This window comes from Cebus imitator, unplaced genomic scaffold, assembly GCF_001604975.1.
Source record: "Cebus imitator isolate Cc_AM_T3 unplaced genomic scaffold, Cebus_imitator-1.0 Scaffold40, whole genome shotgun sequence".
NCBI lineage: Eukaryota > Metazoa > Chordata > Mammalia > Primates > Cebidae > Cebus > Cebus imitator.
The window spans coordinates 887,037-902,509 of record NW_016107355.1 but is presented as its reverse complement, the minus strand read 5'-3'; the positions used below and the strand labels follow the sequence as shown (position 1 = coordinate 902,509).

Below are 15,473 nucleotides of genomic sequence, written 5' to 3'. Positions count from 1 at the left end.
TCATTAACTTACTAGTATTGCCTTCTCCACCTGAAGGATGCATTATCTAACTTTTGTTTCTTGTTTTTCTTACTTTTTGGCTTGATGGTTAAAGTTAAAAAACAGGAGATTATAATATCTAAAGAGTTCATCGTATTCTATAGCTAACATTGAAGTTTATCATTTTTCATTGCAGTTCTTCTCTTTATTACCTAAATATGTTATTCTCTGCAGGCCAGATACTTGAGCATTTTTTGTTTTATTTATTTTTCTCTTAGTTGTATTTATACTTTCCTCATTTATGTTTAGACTAAACTAAAGGGCATAGTTAACCTTTTTTCCTCTCCTTTACTTCCTTTTCTTCGGCAATTTATGAAATAGCTCTACCTTCAGGGCGTGTGTATGATTTCTTGTTACAGAGGGTTGAAGAGGAAGCATTGGTCAAGAATAGCAGTGCTTGCAAAGATTACCTCATTGAAGCAATGAAGTATCATCTGCTGCCGACAGAGCAGCGTATATTAATGAAGAGTGTCCGGACCCGGCTGAGGACACCCATGAACCTTCCCAAAGTACGATTGTTGCTCATGCATGTTATTACCTCATGCAAAAGGCTTGTAGTGAAGCTGTTAGTACTTTGCTCATCTGAATTTCCATGATTTATTCTTTGTTTTAGTTTTCCTTTAAGAGAAAACATGCCTAATAATGCACTGTAGTGTATGTAATTCAACCTCTATTGATTTTATATGTTAAGGGCGGGGATTGTTTGGTTCATTTAATTTTTATAAACTGCATGATGTCACTCTTCTGGAACAGAATACAACTGGTTTTTGTCCCCTGAGTTTTATTAGCTCTAATTATAGTAGAATGCTCTAATGATAGTCTAAAGAAAAAAAGCAGACTAGGTAGAAAGATTTCTCTGTAGACCGGGGGCGCTGTGGTTCATACCTGTAATCCCAGCACTTTGGGAGGCTGAGGCTGATGGATCACCTGAGGTCAGGAGTTCAAGACCAGCCTAGCCAACATCGTGGAACCTTGTCTTTACTGAAAATACAAAAATTAGCCGCATGTGGTGGCAGGCACCTGTAATCCCAGCCACTAGGGAGGCTGAGGCAGAGAATCACTTGGACCCAGGAGGCAGAGGTTGTAGTGAGCCGAGATTGTGCTACTGCACCCTGGCCTAGGCAACAGTGCATGAGGCTCCATCTCAAAAAAAGGAAAAAACAAAAAAGAAAAATTTCTTTGTAAGCTAGGTGTTTATTTCACAACTGAAAACCCAGTAGTTGCACAGAATTACACATTAGAACTACGGATGATCAAATAGCTTGTTCAGTTCATCTCATTGCTGTTCCCTGTTGTATACCATTTGATGGTTTCCTGCACATCATAAGTAGCCATTTCAGCATAGATTCCCATGTCTTCCCATGTCTCTCGTGTTCATATTTTCCTATGTAAATGTTTATATTCACTTTTGTCTTTTTAGCTGTGGCCATTCATGTTTTACTGATTTAATTTTTCTTACAAAATAACGCCTCATTTCTGTCTCTGTTGGCAATTCCTTCTGCTCTGTTTACATCTTTATAGTACGACCAATACTTTAAGCACCATTTTGTGCGTGATCTAATCAGACTGATTCATAATATAAAGCCTTTATTTATGTATTTATTTTTAACTCTTGTGTATGTTTTGGGCAATGCTGGATGAAGAAATAAGAATGTTATCTCCTGTTTTCTTATGTCATATTTAGTTATTACTCTATCCTTTCCATTGAATTATGTTTTTAAAATTCACTTTATACTTTTACTTAATATTTTTCTAAGTTTTACTTTAGAGTCTACGTGTTTAATTGCTGCAAATATATATTGGTATTGTTTTTCTGTTTTGCCTATTACCAACAACAGTTCTCAGTTTAAAACTAACTGCAGATTTGCCAGGGTGCTACTGACTTATTTTTCTAGATCGGTAATAACTATTTTAACTTAGAATTAATCTCAAAACTCTCTTGGTGACACTTTGTTAGAAGTACCCAGCCACTGACGCAGTCTTTTTGTGGAAAGTTTTATTCTATATGATTATGTTTATTATCTAAGCCAAAATAAGTAATTTAGTGTATAACGTCTGATGAGGTTGAGGATCAAATGGATTCAAATTTGGCATGACTTTTAAAAATATCCTTCTGCGTGTTATTTTATCGGCCCCTAGAAGTTCAAATTCTTTTCTCAAAATCTTCTAAATTTTTACTCAGAATTATTATTAGGTTAAAAAGTGTATTTACAAGGCATTCACTTCCTATCCTGCTTTGAAAATTGGTGTTTGCTTTCTTTAAGTTTTCTGATCTCTTCTCAGTTCTCCAAGATTTTTTGAAAATAATTATAAGAGACTCAGTAAGTACATTAGCTAGTTCCCTTAATACCTCAGTATTGATGCCATCTGGATCTGCTTTTATACATGTTTACATTTTTTAAATACCCTTATACCTGATTTTATAAGTACCCATCTTTTAAGTCTTCATTAATTCATATTTGTTCATCTTATTTGGTGTCAGTTTTTGTTCTTAGAAAAAAATCCATTCATAAAAATTGCTCAGTCTTGGCAGTAAATTTAAGGTTGCCATTTATTTTATGCTAGTCTTTTCCAATTCCTTCTAAATAATGTTATATCTTTAATATTTATTAAATACTTCATATTTGTAAAAAAGAATTTCCACTTGCATATTCCTTCTTCTGGCATTTAAACTTTCCTATCTTTAGCTATGCTGCAGAGATCTTTAGAGTGAAAATGAATTCATTTTTGATTCCTGGAATAAGCATGTCATTTTTGAAACCTTCTAGAGTGTTTGGTGAAATCCTATCAAGTACTTTACTTTCTGTTTTGTGGTGGTGTGGTCATCTATTCAATTTGCATTGTTTCTGGGCTTCTCTGGTTGTGGTTTTGGAGTAGGGCTCCTATAGATGTGTTATACTTTTAGATTTCTCAGTTCTCTAGCTGTTATTTGTGGTGGGCATCTGGGGCCCTGGCGGTTCTCTTTCATTCAGCTCTATCAGTGTGGCGGGAGGGGCAGCAGGCCTGCTGGATAGCAGTGAGCAGCCCTGTTGCTTTGACTTTGCATGTTCACTTGCATAATCCCTTCTCAACGTGTTTGTTATCCACACATATTTTAAAAACGGTGCTGGTGATTAACGATTTTCCAACACAACATTTGTCATTTTACAGTTGTTATGTTCAGATTAATTCTAAGGATTTGGGTAAGAATGATGCAAAGATTAATTTCTTATGCTTGTTAAATAGTAATGATGCATTTTATCACAATAATGAGCCAAATTGAACAAAATCTGGTAGTCGTGCTGAAGAAATTATTGTAAGGTTTTGATAATATTTTACCATGAGAGTAAATTAGTAGTTTTTATATTAGGCACTGATTTTGTAAATTCATACTAATTTGCATGAATTATTCTTTTTATATATCAGACATTAGTTTTGGCTTCCCAGTAAACAGACTGTATAAGGCAACCTTGGATTTGTACAACATAATGAAAGTTATGTATATTTTGCTGCTTTTGCATTTTGTTAGCTGTTCTCTTTGGAATCTATATTTTTGTAAGTGTTGTCATACTTCTGGGTATATATTATATTTTTAAAATATTTTTACTCAGCATATCTATTGAAATTTTCAATTAGAAACTTGATTTTTCAGGAGTTAATTTTCAGCTAATAGGCCAAAAGAACAAAGTTTAATTAACCTACATTTCAGGATGATTACTTGAATTTGTTTAACTTCCTACCCCTTGACCTCTTCAAATATGTTACCTTTAACTTTTCCCTATAAAAGGTCTTCTTTTCTTGTTGCTTCATAGCATGGTGTTCCCGAAATATCTGTGTCTTTTACAGATAACTGGGTGTCAGCATTATGAGCATCTCTTTTAGTAGCCATACAATGGTTTGTGGCACAGTCTCTTGGTTTTATATAAATATTCCTGCCTTCTTGTCCTTGTCTCCTTAATCTCTGATTCCTGGAGACCCAAATCATCACCCCATTTTACCTCTCTTGGGTGAGTAAAGGACAGATATTACTATTGTTCTGTGTAGGTAATAGCACATTTTCCTTTTCATCTTTATTTTAATGTGTAAAAGTGAACTATTGCATGGAAATGGAAATCTTAATATTCAGAGTTTGAGGATTATAAAATCTATAACTCAGCATTGTTTCTCAAAAAGTTTAAAAAGTGTTCCCTTCTGAAATTTTAGAAAGATTGGTCTTCATCAGATATATCATCTAAGACTCTTTTAACTATTGTCTGTTGGGTAGTTTTGAAATTTTGAACAGAACCTGAAATACAAGGTTTATCTTAACGTGCATCCCAATTCTGTGATTTTTAGAACCTTGCTTCCCCACCTTTTTTGGGGTGGTCAGAGGAAGAGGGTATTGCATATTTTCATTATTAATTATATTTATTTTATTTATTTTTTGAGACAGAGTCTCACTCTGTCACCCAGGCTGGAGTGCATTGGCACAATCCTTCTGCCTTAGCCTCCCAATTAGTTGGGATTACAGGTATGGGCTACCACACCTGGCTAATTTTTGTATTTTTGGTAGAGGTGAGGTTTCCCCATGTGGGCCAGGCTGGCCTTACTCTCCTGACCTCAAGCGATTTCCCAAAGTGCTGGGATTACAGGAGTTAGGAGCCACTGCGTCCGGCCAACCAAAATGTTGATTGGTTGTTTGTGAGACAGAGTCTCACTGTGTTGCCCACACTGGAGTGCAGTGGTGCAATCTCAGCTCATGGCAACTGCCGCCTCTCGGGTTCAAGTGATTCCTGTGCCTCAGCCTCCCAAGTAGCTGGGATTACAAGCACGTACCACCATGCCCAGCTAATTTTTATTTTTGTTATTTTGTTTGTAGAGACGGGGCCTTGCTGTTAATCAGGCTGGTCTCGAACTCCTGAGCTCCTGATCTGCCCACTTCAACCTCCCGAAGTGCTGGGATTACAGACGTGAGCCACCACACCCAGCAAATTTTGTTTATGTATTTATTTGAATTCAACACTAGAAGAATAACAGACCTGAAAAAAAAAATATGTAGTTGGTTTATGTTCAGTCTTCTTTTAAGATTTTTAAGATTTGTTCTGCTCTCCAGTTACCAAATAAATAAAATAGGCTTCTTTTTGGAAACAGGATTTGCTCTCTGATTCAGGAATCATTTTATACTGTGTACCCATCTTTCTTTAGTACTAAGTACGGGTAGGTCATTGCCTAGTCAAGGTTGCAAACCTCCTGCTTTTATATATATGAGTTACTCCATATTCTTTTTGTTTTTATATTTTGTTTCTTTCTAATACATGTTTTTCCAATCATTTCATCTTTTCCTGAAGGTCCTTGCCATTCTTTATAGTTTTCCATTTGAGACATATTAATGTTTATGTTATTCTGATTTGATGGCTATATTTTCACTGTTGCCAGAGAGTGTCTGTGTATACTTGGTAAAAGACAGACACATTGATTTCTAAATTCTATCCATTTATCAAGACCATAGATCAGGTTACAGGAAGCTTTCACTAAATTATGGCAGCTTTTTATTTTCTGATCAGCAGTAGCAATTATGTCTATACTAATCATGTAATTTTTCTATTATATGTAATTGTATATTGTTCTTGAGTTACTTCGTAAGTCTTGTCTCCTTAGCGACATTTGTAAGGTCTTGAAGGGTAGAGACCATGTCTTATATTTCTTATGTATAACACCTAACATAATTCTGGACACATATAGATGATAGGCATTTAATAAATAGTTGTTGGTTGAGTTGAGGGAATTTATAGACCTCATTTATTCTCAGAAGTAGACTGTTATGTATTTGTTTTTTATGATATCTAGCATCTCCATTACCTGTCCTTTTGGGTTGTTTTATTTGTGGGGCTTCAGGAAAGGTCTCTTTACTGGAGATTTGGTAATCTGTGCTCTTGTGAGTTCCAATTCAATTACCCCTCCTTTTTCAATATCTTTTTCCTTCTTCCATCTTTCTTTCAATATCTACTATCCCTTTCACCTCATCTACCCAGTAACATATGTTTCAGTTATATCTTCTATCCTGGATTGTGGAGATCTAATGCCTGGTCATTGCAAAACCAGGATCTAGTTTATAGCAAGCCCTATGACATACTGCAGCCTTGCCAGTGATGACTGGCTGCTCTTTTTTGGCTTAAATAACTGCTTTTTCTTAAAGGATCAGAAACTTACTTTAGTGTCTGAAGTCCTTATTTTTGGCTAAATGTGCTGGATGATAGAATTGTAGTTCTAACATGTGCCCTCTTTGTTGATGTTTATTAAACGGTTAGATGGTTGTATTCTCCAGTTCACCCTAACATCTTCATCCGAACACTTTCCACACCACTGTCTTTGTAGGACATTTTAAATCCTGAACATGTAATAGACGTTTGTTCAAGTGCTTACATTTCTGCCCTTGCAGTTGATGGTGGTGGTTGGGGGCCAAGCACCAAAGGCTATCCGGAGTGTGGAATGCTATGACTTTAAAGAAGAAAGGTGGCACCAAGTAGCAGAGTTGCCTTCCAGGAGGTGCAGGGCAGGTAAGCATGATCTATCATGGTCAATTCTCTACTCCTGGGTCATTGGGAGCTTTTTTTTGAGGTCTTATTTTATTAATTAGAAAAATTTCTATTAGAAAAGCTTTGAATGAAATAGCTATGTAGTTAAACAATAATTCAGAGGCCTTACACATCTCTCTTAAGACATTGATGGGAATAGCTACTCTCTCCATCTTTACATAGCTTTCTGATTATTTAGTGTCAGGTGAAAGAGCTAGTAATTTGCTGGATATTTCCTAATTACCTTTGCCTGAAGTGTTGAGAGGGGAATTCTTTAAGTTGGGACCCTTAGTTCTAGGAGATTCCCTCAACTATAAGGTGGAGTTAAGCTCCTCAGTTATAAGGCACAATTGCCTTCTTCAAGGCATCTGTTTTACTAACATTTGTTGAAATATGCTTTCATTTAGCCAAAACTGTGATCAAAAGAAGAAGTTATTATACAAACTCAGGATTTTTCTTGGGACTTAAGCTTGGTTCCATAATTTCTGTCTCCTGTAGCAAAATGAGTTCTGAATGTAATGAAATATTTCTATGATGGTAGCACTTTAACAATCCATCTTGGAAATTGTTGCATATCAGCATATCTGGAGTTACCTCATTCAGTAAGAGCTGTCTAGTATTTTATTTTGGTCTGTACATAGTATTTAATTGAGCATTTAAAATGTTTTTAATCAATGTTATTATAAACAGTGCTACAGCAAATCTCTTATACATACATCATTGTGTACATATGCTAATATATTTTGGCAGGGTAAAACTCTAAAGCTAGAATTACTGATTCAAAGGATGTCCTAGGAAGATAAACCAATTATTACTCCTGCTAACAGTAAAATATGAAGATGCCAGTTTCCCTAAACTCCTGACAGTACTTTGTAATTAAATGTTTTGAGCTTTCCCAATGTGGTGGGTGAAAAATACCTTAATTTGGACTTAGGTAATTGTGAGGAAAGTTAAATATCTTTTTCTTTGAATTGTCTGCTTGTTATTTTTGCCATTTTAATTGTTTTATTGATGTCACAGATACAGTTGTATGTTAAGGAAAGTAGCCTTTTTGCTATATAGCGTGAATATTTATTTGTATTAATCTTTTATCTTTTGACTTTGTGCTATTTTTTCCATGTAAAAACTTTATCTTTTAATGTAGTCCTGTATACCGAAGTTTTGTGTCTCTATACTTACAAATTTGTTTCTTGCATAGAAAAGTCATACGCCAAAATTATCTATGTGTGTGTGTGTGTGTGTGTGTGTGTTTGTGTGTATACACACACGAACATCTTTTAGAAAAACTTTATGTTGAAATAATTTTACTTACAAAAGAGTTGCAAAGATAGAACAAAGAATTCTGGTATATTCTTTCCCCAGTATTAATATCTTACTGTGATAGAATTATCAAAACTAGAAATTAGCCTTGGCATATTAACGGAAATACAGACTACATTTATATTTACCAGTTTTCCATTAATTCCCTTATGCTGTTCCAGGATCCCACTTTACATTTAGTTGTATCTTCTCATCTGAGTTAGTCCCATCATCTTTCTTATCTTTTATGCCCTTGATTCTTTGAAGAGGACTGGTCAGATATTTCAAAGAATGTCTCTCTAGTTGGATTTATCTGATGTTTTCCCATGGTTAAATTGACTTACTATTTCTTGTGAGGGTAACCTTGTTCACTTGGTTAAGGTGATATCTGCCAGGTTTCTACCCTGTAACAAGGTTATATTTTAAAAACATTTGTTGTTCTAGTACCTTTACAGTTTTATTTATCAATATATATTTAAGACATCTGGGATCTATTTTAGTATAAGATATAAGGTATAGATTTTGTTTTTTAATGGCTACTCAGTTGTCCCAATACTGTTTATTGACTTATGTGTCTCCATTCATTTGATGAAATGCTGCCTTTATTATAAACTAAATTTCTACATTTACTTGGTTTCGTTCTAAATTTGCTGTTCTTTTCCATTGATTTGTCCTGCCTATTCATGCCTTAAGACAAAGCAAATTTTAGTTTCTGTTCTTTATAATATGTTTTACTGTGTTACGGAACTAGTGATAGGACTCCTGTCTTCTTTTATATCCTTCAGTAAATTTTCAATGTTTTCTTCCATTGGTCCTCTGTGTTTCTTGGCAAGTTTATTTTTAGGTATTTTATCTTTATTGTTACTATTGGAAATAGAGTCTTGTATTCTATTTACTAACTGGTTTCTTAATTCGTATCTGATTCCTAGTATAGTTCCCTTTTCATTGGGGCCATAAGTCATTTGACTCAATTTATTGCAAAATGTATTGTTTACTTATTTGGTAACTATGAATAAATTTTATCTTTATCATGCCCTCTTCCCTCGCCTTTCTTCAGATTAGAGCCAATGTCCTTAACTGTGTAATCTTGGCCAAATTTTCATAAACTGTGTAATTAAACTTCTGGGTATTTCAGTTTCCTAATAACTTTCGGAGGTTATTATACTTCTTTTAGTTCATTCCCTTCTCCAGACCAGAACTTTTGTAGGGGGCGCTTTATGGAGTAATTCATTTATTTTCTTCTTCTCTGTGACCTAAAATTCCCTAAATCTTCGTAAGCATACTATATTACCACTAAGAGATGGCATATTTGTTGTGTTATTTTGTGTATAGAGAAAGAAAAATGAAAACTGCAATGGGTAAAATTCCTACAATGAACATTCCATGGAGTTAGTTATGATTTTGGGATACAAGATTGTTTTATGCTGAAATATGCTGCCGGTTCTGTTGCTGCTCACTGGTCTCCAGGCCCTTTTGGGAGGTCTGTTACATTCTGTGCCAGCAGGGGGCCAAAACATGCAATTTCATTTGAACTGGAAAGGTCTTGCCATATGGAGGTCTGCATTTCCATGTATTTTTATGGGGCTGGGGGAATAAAGCACCAGAGGATAAGTCAATAAGGGGTAGAGGTGTATCTCTTGCCTGATGACATCTATAAAACATTGAGCTAGTCAAACATACCTGGTGATTCCAATTCTCCCTACAGGAATTCAGAGAACTGTCAGCCACATTACCTGCCCTCAGGCTGGCACAGGGACATAAACATTACAGAACTAAGAACAATAAAAATTTGAACAATTTAAAGTAATTATAGACTGTAAATTTATTAAATCTCAAGTGCACTCTATAAATGTTATTTGCCATAGGGGTTCAGGAGCTGGACATAATCCCTTTTGGGCTGAAGTGGACAGGGAAGGCATCATAGAGAATGTGGAACTTTAACTGGGGATTCAAAGTTAAAGAGAGCAGAGTGGATGGTGATAGGAGCCTCTCCAATTAAGAGAGCACCATCAAAAAAAAGTTGGGAAAAGGGAAAAGACGGTTGAACGCTTTAGTCTAGCAGTTCAGTTTCTCCATTCACTGATTCCATAATATCTCTTTAGCCCAGGGGTCAGCAGACTTTCTCTTGAAGGACCAGAGAGTAAGTATTTTAGGCTTTGTGGTTATATGGTCTCTGTCACAGCTCCTTATGTACCGCTATAGTGCAAAACCAGCCATATGTAAGTGAATGGGTGGGGCAGTGTTTCAATAAAACTATATTTATGGATGGTGAAATTTGAATTTCATATAGCTTTTTATATGTCATGAAATATTATTATTCTTTTGGTTGTTTTTCAGCCATTTAAAAATATAAAAAACATGCTTAGTTTATGGGTTCTACAGAAATAGTTGGTGGGCCAGATTTAGCCTGTAGGCTGTAAATTTGCCGACCCCTGATTTAGCCCACTAACATGATAAACTAGGAGCATATTATGCAAATAAAACATACAGAGTTTCATTCTAAGAATATCCACTAGAAAATCCAAAATTGAAAGCTATGGGAGATGTGTACAGGTTCAAGTAGTTGGAAAATAATGGCTTATTATTTAAACTTGTAAATTGATATTTGAAAAAAATCAAGAATCAAAATAGCACTTTAGCCCATGCCATTGCATTTTTTAATAACCTTAGAAAGAAAGACAATTTAGCGATTATATAGCGATTATATGTTCTTACAAATGAATGGCATTTTCAAGGATTTATTTAATCAGGCTCCTCCTAAGAGTAGCATGTTCTGACAACAGCTATAGACTTAATAGAAAGCAATCTTTGGATATTGGTGGTAATTGAGTTGCATGTTGATCTTTAAATCTTGAACTCCTTTTGCAGGGATGGTCTACATGGCTGGACTTGTTTTTGCTGTTGGTGGCTTTAATGGCTCATTAAGAGTTCGCACTGTAGATTCCTACGACCCTGTGAAGGACCAGTGGACCAGTGTTGCTAACATGAGAGACCGGAGAAGCACTTTGGGAGCTGCTGTGTTAAATGGGTTGTTATACGCTGTGGGAGGCTTTGATGGGAGTACAGGTAATTTCCTTTTCAAAATTTCTTCTACATTGCTGCTAAAATTAACGTAGTAACCATGTTTATGGAATACGTTGTGGCAACATTAGGGCATATGTAAGGTTTTAACTGATACTTATATAAAGATAAGTTTAAAAATTTTATCAAAAATTTCCTTAAATGATGAGTGCTGAATATACAAATTTTCTTTCTTTTGCATAGGTATCAGTCATCAGGTTTTAAAAGCTTATAAATGTCAGTAGCTTAGTTAGGTAGGAGCCTTCTGGAAAACAAGCCGTTCCTGTTTCTCATGTAACTGACGTGTCTACATTCCACCATTTTCTTCTCTTAATTTTAGCCCAGTGTAACATACCTGAAGTATTTTTCTATATATGTGAACTACTGACTTTTTTTAGAGGAGGAAGTGAAGACTCTTGTGCTTTATTGTAGGTTTATCGTCTGTGGAAGCATACAACATAAAGTCTAATGAGTGGTTTCATGTAGCTCCCATGAACACAAGGAGGAGCAGTGTTGGTGTGGGTGTTGTTGGAGGTAGGTGCTGACAGTTCTTTCAGGTACGTAGGGCTTTTTGATTTTCGAGAGTGGTTCTTCCAATAATCTCAACGCTAGTTTTCTGAATGGGCAAGCTAATTAGCATTTTTAAAAGAAAAGTCATAATTACTGTAAAATTTTAATTATCCTCTTTTTAAAATTAGCTTGTCTATATAAATCAACCTCTATAAGGCCTTTCTCTCCCTCTCTGTCCCCCTCCCTTTATCTCTCCTCCTTTCTGTTTCTCTTGCTCTGTGTGTGTGTGTGTGTGTGTGTGTGTGTGTGTGTGTGACTTATATAACAGCAGTCCCCAACCTTTTTGGCATTAGGGACCGGTTTTGTGGAAGAGAATTTTTCCATGGACAGGGGTGGTTTTGGGGGAAGGTTTTGGGATGAAACTGTTTCACCTCAGATCATCAGGCATTAGAGTCTCGTAAGAAGCGCACAACCTAGGTCCCTCATGTGTGCAGTTCAAGATAGGGTTCGCACTCCTATGAGAATCTAACGCTGCTGCTGATCTGACAGGAGGCGGAGGTCAGGCAATAACACTTGCTCATCTGCCACTCACCTCCTGTTGTGCAGCCTGTTTCCTAATAGGTTCTATACCGGTAGTGGTCCACGACCTGGGGTTTGGGGACCACTGCTGTAAAAGACTGTCAACTGATTTTAATATAATTGTTTGGGGGAACAAGTCAGGTGACATAAATGTGTAATTTTGTATCTGGAGAACAGCTGTTTAACATTTAGGGGATAGATTGCCACAGTTATTTATTTATATCCTACTTTGTCTCCCAACAAAAGTTAAGGAAGGCTCTAAGTATTATTTTTTGGTATTTTTTTAAATTGGCTTGGGCAAATTTGCAGGTTTCCACCCTCTACTCATCATAGGTGTAATTCTCTGCACTTAGAAAAAAACAGCTTTATTGAGATATAATTCACGTACCATACAATTCACCCATTTCATGTATACAGTTCATTGTGCATCCATCACTACGATTCATTTTAGAACATTTTTATTATCCTCTAAAAGCAATCCTGCTTCCCTTAGCTCTTATTCCTGTCCTCTCCAGCTCTCAGCAACTACTAGTCTGCTTTCTATCACTTATAGATTTGCCTCTTCTGAACATTTTACTCATACAGTATGTGATCCTCGGTGACTGACTTCTTTTGCTTAGGGTGATGTTTTCAAGGTTTATTTATACTGAGGCATTTATTAGTACTTCATGCCTTTTTATGGCCAAGTAATATTGTATTGCATTCTGTGATATTAATTTCTGATTTAACCTTTTTTCCAGTTTCCTGAGATAACTTTGATATTTAATTCTATCTTACAGGATGTTGTTCACTTATCAGATAGTGTTATCTAAAGATGTAATGAGTGTGCTTTCTATTTTATCATTCAGATTATTGATGAAAGTATAAAATTAACATCATCATCTATACCCTGCAGATCTTCATAATACGATTTGATGACTGCACCTGTCACCATTAGGCAATATAGTTCATAAAAATCAGTAATATAGTTCATAAAAATCAGTAGCACTTTAAGGGGAAACTCTGCTGCCATGGAGGAAAATATACTAATATTTTATGGCGTGAAATAAAGTGTTTTTTTAATAAATTTGGCTTTCTTTGTGATTTTATGTGCAGGTTTGCTCTATGCTGTAGGAGGTTATGACGGAGCATCACGTCAGTGTCTTAGCACAGTAGAATGCTATAATGCTACAACAAATGAGTGGACCTATATAGCAGAAATGAGCACCAGACGGAGTGGAGCAGGTACATGTGAACCTATTTTAGCAACTGAAGCACAAAAATGATGGAAAATAGTTAAAGTAAAATGATTCATTGGCATCACTTTACCTTATCTGAAAATATATGCTGATATTAATGGCTCTGCCAAATGTCTTTTGAATTGTGCAGGGGTGGTAGCTGCACTTTTACTTTGTAAAATATAATGTCTGTGTGCTGTAGTCATTTCTGTTTCATCTATATATTCACATTGTTTAGCACTCCTTTTAGTTTTTTGTTTCAGTGCTTCTTGGGGAACTTGCTTAATAATCAAGTCTTTTCATTTATATTTCTTAAAATTTTGTGCTTTAATATGGGGTTATTTTATTGCGGATATTGATTTCAAAAGGATTACATTAAAGGACTTTTTCACTCCCTGTGTTTCACCTACATATTATTAATATTTTTATTTTGTTTGACATGCCTCTTTTTTCAGAATAATAGTTTGTTGAGATGCTTGTTTAATCATCAATTGTATTCATTTTCATTTCTTAAACTGTAGGCTATAATATCAGCTTGTTTTTATTATGAGTTATAACTTCAAAAGTTTTAGTTACAGGTCATTTAAATATAATATGATATAAATCTCTTGTTCTTTTTGCCCCTCTATTTGTCTGGTTGTTTTTTATAGGTGTTGGTGTGTTAAACAATTTATTGTATGCTGTAGGAGGTCATGATGGCCCTTTAGTACGAAAAAGCGTTGAAGTATATGATCCCACCACTAATGCATGGAGACAGGTTGCAGATATGAACATGTGCAGAAGAAATGCAGGTATCTGTCAGTTTAAGGTTATGAAACTTATGTTGAATTTTATTTTAAGTTTCACTAGTATCACTGTGTATTTCCATTGTTTTTTTACTGATCTGAGTTCCCTGATAGACTTTAAATTCTTTAAAGGCAGAAACTTATGTAATAATCCTATAAAGTGAATGCCTACTGTAATCTCTGGAACATAACAGGTTGTTATGACACTTCAGTAAACTTATTTCTACTAGCTGCTACTTTTTGGTGATAAATGTGGAGACTAATTAATTAGGAATAGACCCTTTATTAGATATTTGAATTCATTCATTCTTACCGCAGATAATTTTGTGTGCCTGCCATGTATCTATCACATACTGAAGATCCTACTTCTCAGGGAATTTAGTCTAGTTGAGTAAATATTTATACTAGGTAAAAAAGCTAGTTGATTAATATACATCTAGAGGGGAAGTCTGAAGATGTAACTCTGAGTTAATACAGTTCAGGATTTCCAGAAAATGGAAAAACTAAAGCAACAATAATGAATACTTGTAAGAAAGTAGAGGACTTCAAGGTTAGGGAACTAACTACTTAAAAAGAAGAATCAAGGAAGGGAAATCCAAATGGAAGATAGACTCAGGATAGCCACGTAGCCTTTCGGGAAATGCTAGGCTTCTTCAAAATGCCATTATCTCCATGTCATTTCTCATAGTGTAAAATAAGTTCCTGGTGAGTCTAAAACTTACTGTACACCATTAGACACCCCCCTCCTTCAGTGCTCATCTTAGTTTCTCTTTAAGTGTGGTTACTAAGAGAGACCAAGTATGTGGGACTGCAAATACTGTCAGGAGCAGACCAGAATTTATCATTAATTCTGTTTTGCCTTGCATATCTTCTAGTCAGTTGTATTTGGTATTCAGAATGATGATAAGACCCTCAGATCTGGGTCCTTACTAGAATAAGTGACTCTAGTACACATTAAGTTAGAAAAGCCACAGTGATTTGTGTGTGTGTCTACCTGGGTTAGGAAACTTTAGTTGCGATTTGAGCTTTTTATGAATATTTTCTTAAAGGTTAAAATAATCTACACCTATAATCCCAGCACTTTGGGAGGCCAAAGTGGGTGGATCACGAGGTCAAGAGATCGAGACCATCTTGGTCAACATGATGAAACCCTGTCTCTACTAAAAATACAAAAATTAGCTGGGCATGGTGGCACACGCTTGTAGTCACAGCTACTTGGGAGGCTGAGGCAGAAGAATTACTTGAACCCAGGAGGCAGAGTTTGCAGTGAGCCAAGATTGAGCCATTGCCCTCCAGCCTGGGTAACGAGCAAAACTCCATCTCAAAAAAAAAAAAGTTAATCTTATTTTTTCTCTATATGTGTTTCTTGTTTTCATATCAAAATTAACTCATTTCTTTTAGGTAGAAGAATAAAGAGATAATTTTTTTTTTTTTTTTTTTTTTTTTTTTTT

General features: G+C 35.4%; 1 protein-coding gene across 5 annotated transcripts in view; it reads left to right on the top strand.

Moving 5' to 3' along the window:
- The window catches only part of KLHL2 (kelch like family member 2), a 117,303-nt gene that overhangs the window by 92,312 nt on the left and 9,518 nt on the right, over nucleotides 1-15,473 (top strand). For all 5 annotated transcript variants that reach the window (XR_001824317.1, XM_017525960.2, XM_037737573.1 and 2 more), the window contains 6 exons: nucleotides 399-548; nucleotides 6,437-6,554; nucleotides 10,740-10,937; nucleotides 11,364-11,465; nucleotides 13,116-13,244; nucleotides 13,888-14,028. Coding sequence is in view for 4 of the 5 variants with exons in the window: in XM_017525960.2 (XP_017381449.1) it covers nucleotides 399-548; nucleotides 6,437-6,554; nucleotides 10,740-10,937; nucleotides 11,364-11,465; nucleotides 13,116-13,244; nucleotides 13,888-14,028 (838 nt within the window). In the remaining variant the exon portion in view is untranslated. The remainder of the gene's footprint in view (nucleotides 1-398; nucleotides 549-6,436; nucleotides 6,555-10,739; nucleotides 10,938-11,363; nucleotides 11,466-13,115; nucleotides 13,245-13,887; nucleotides 14,029-15,473) is intronic.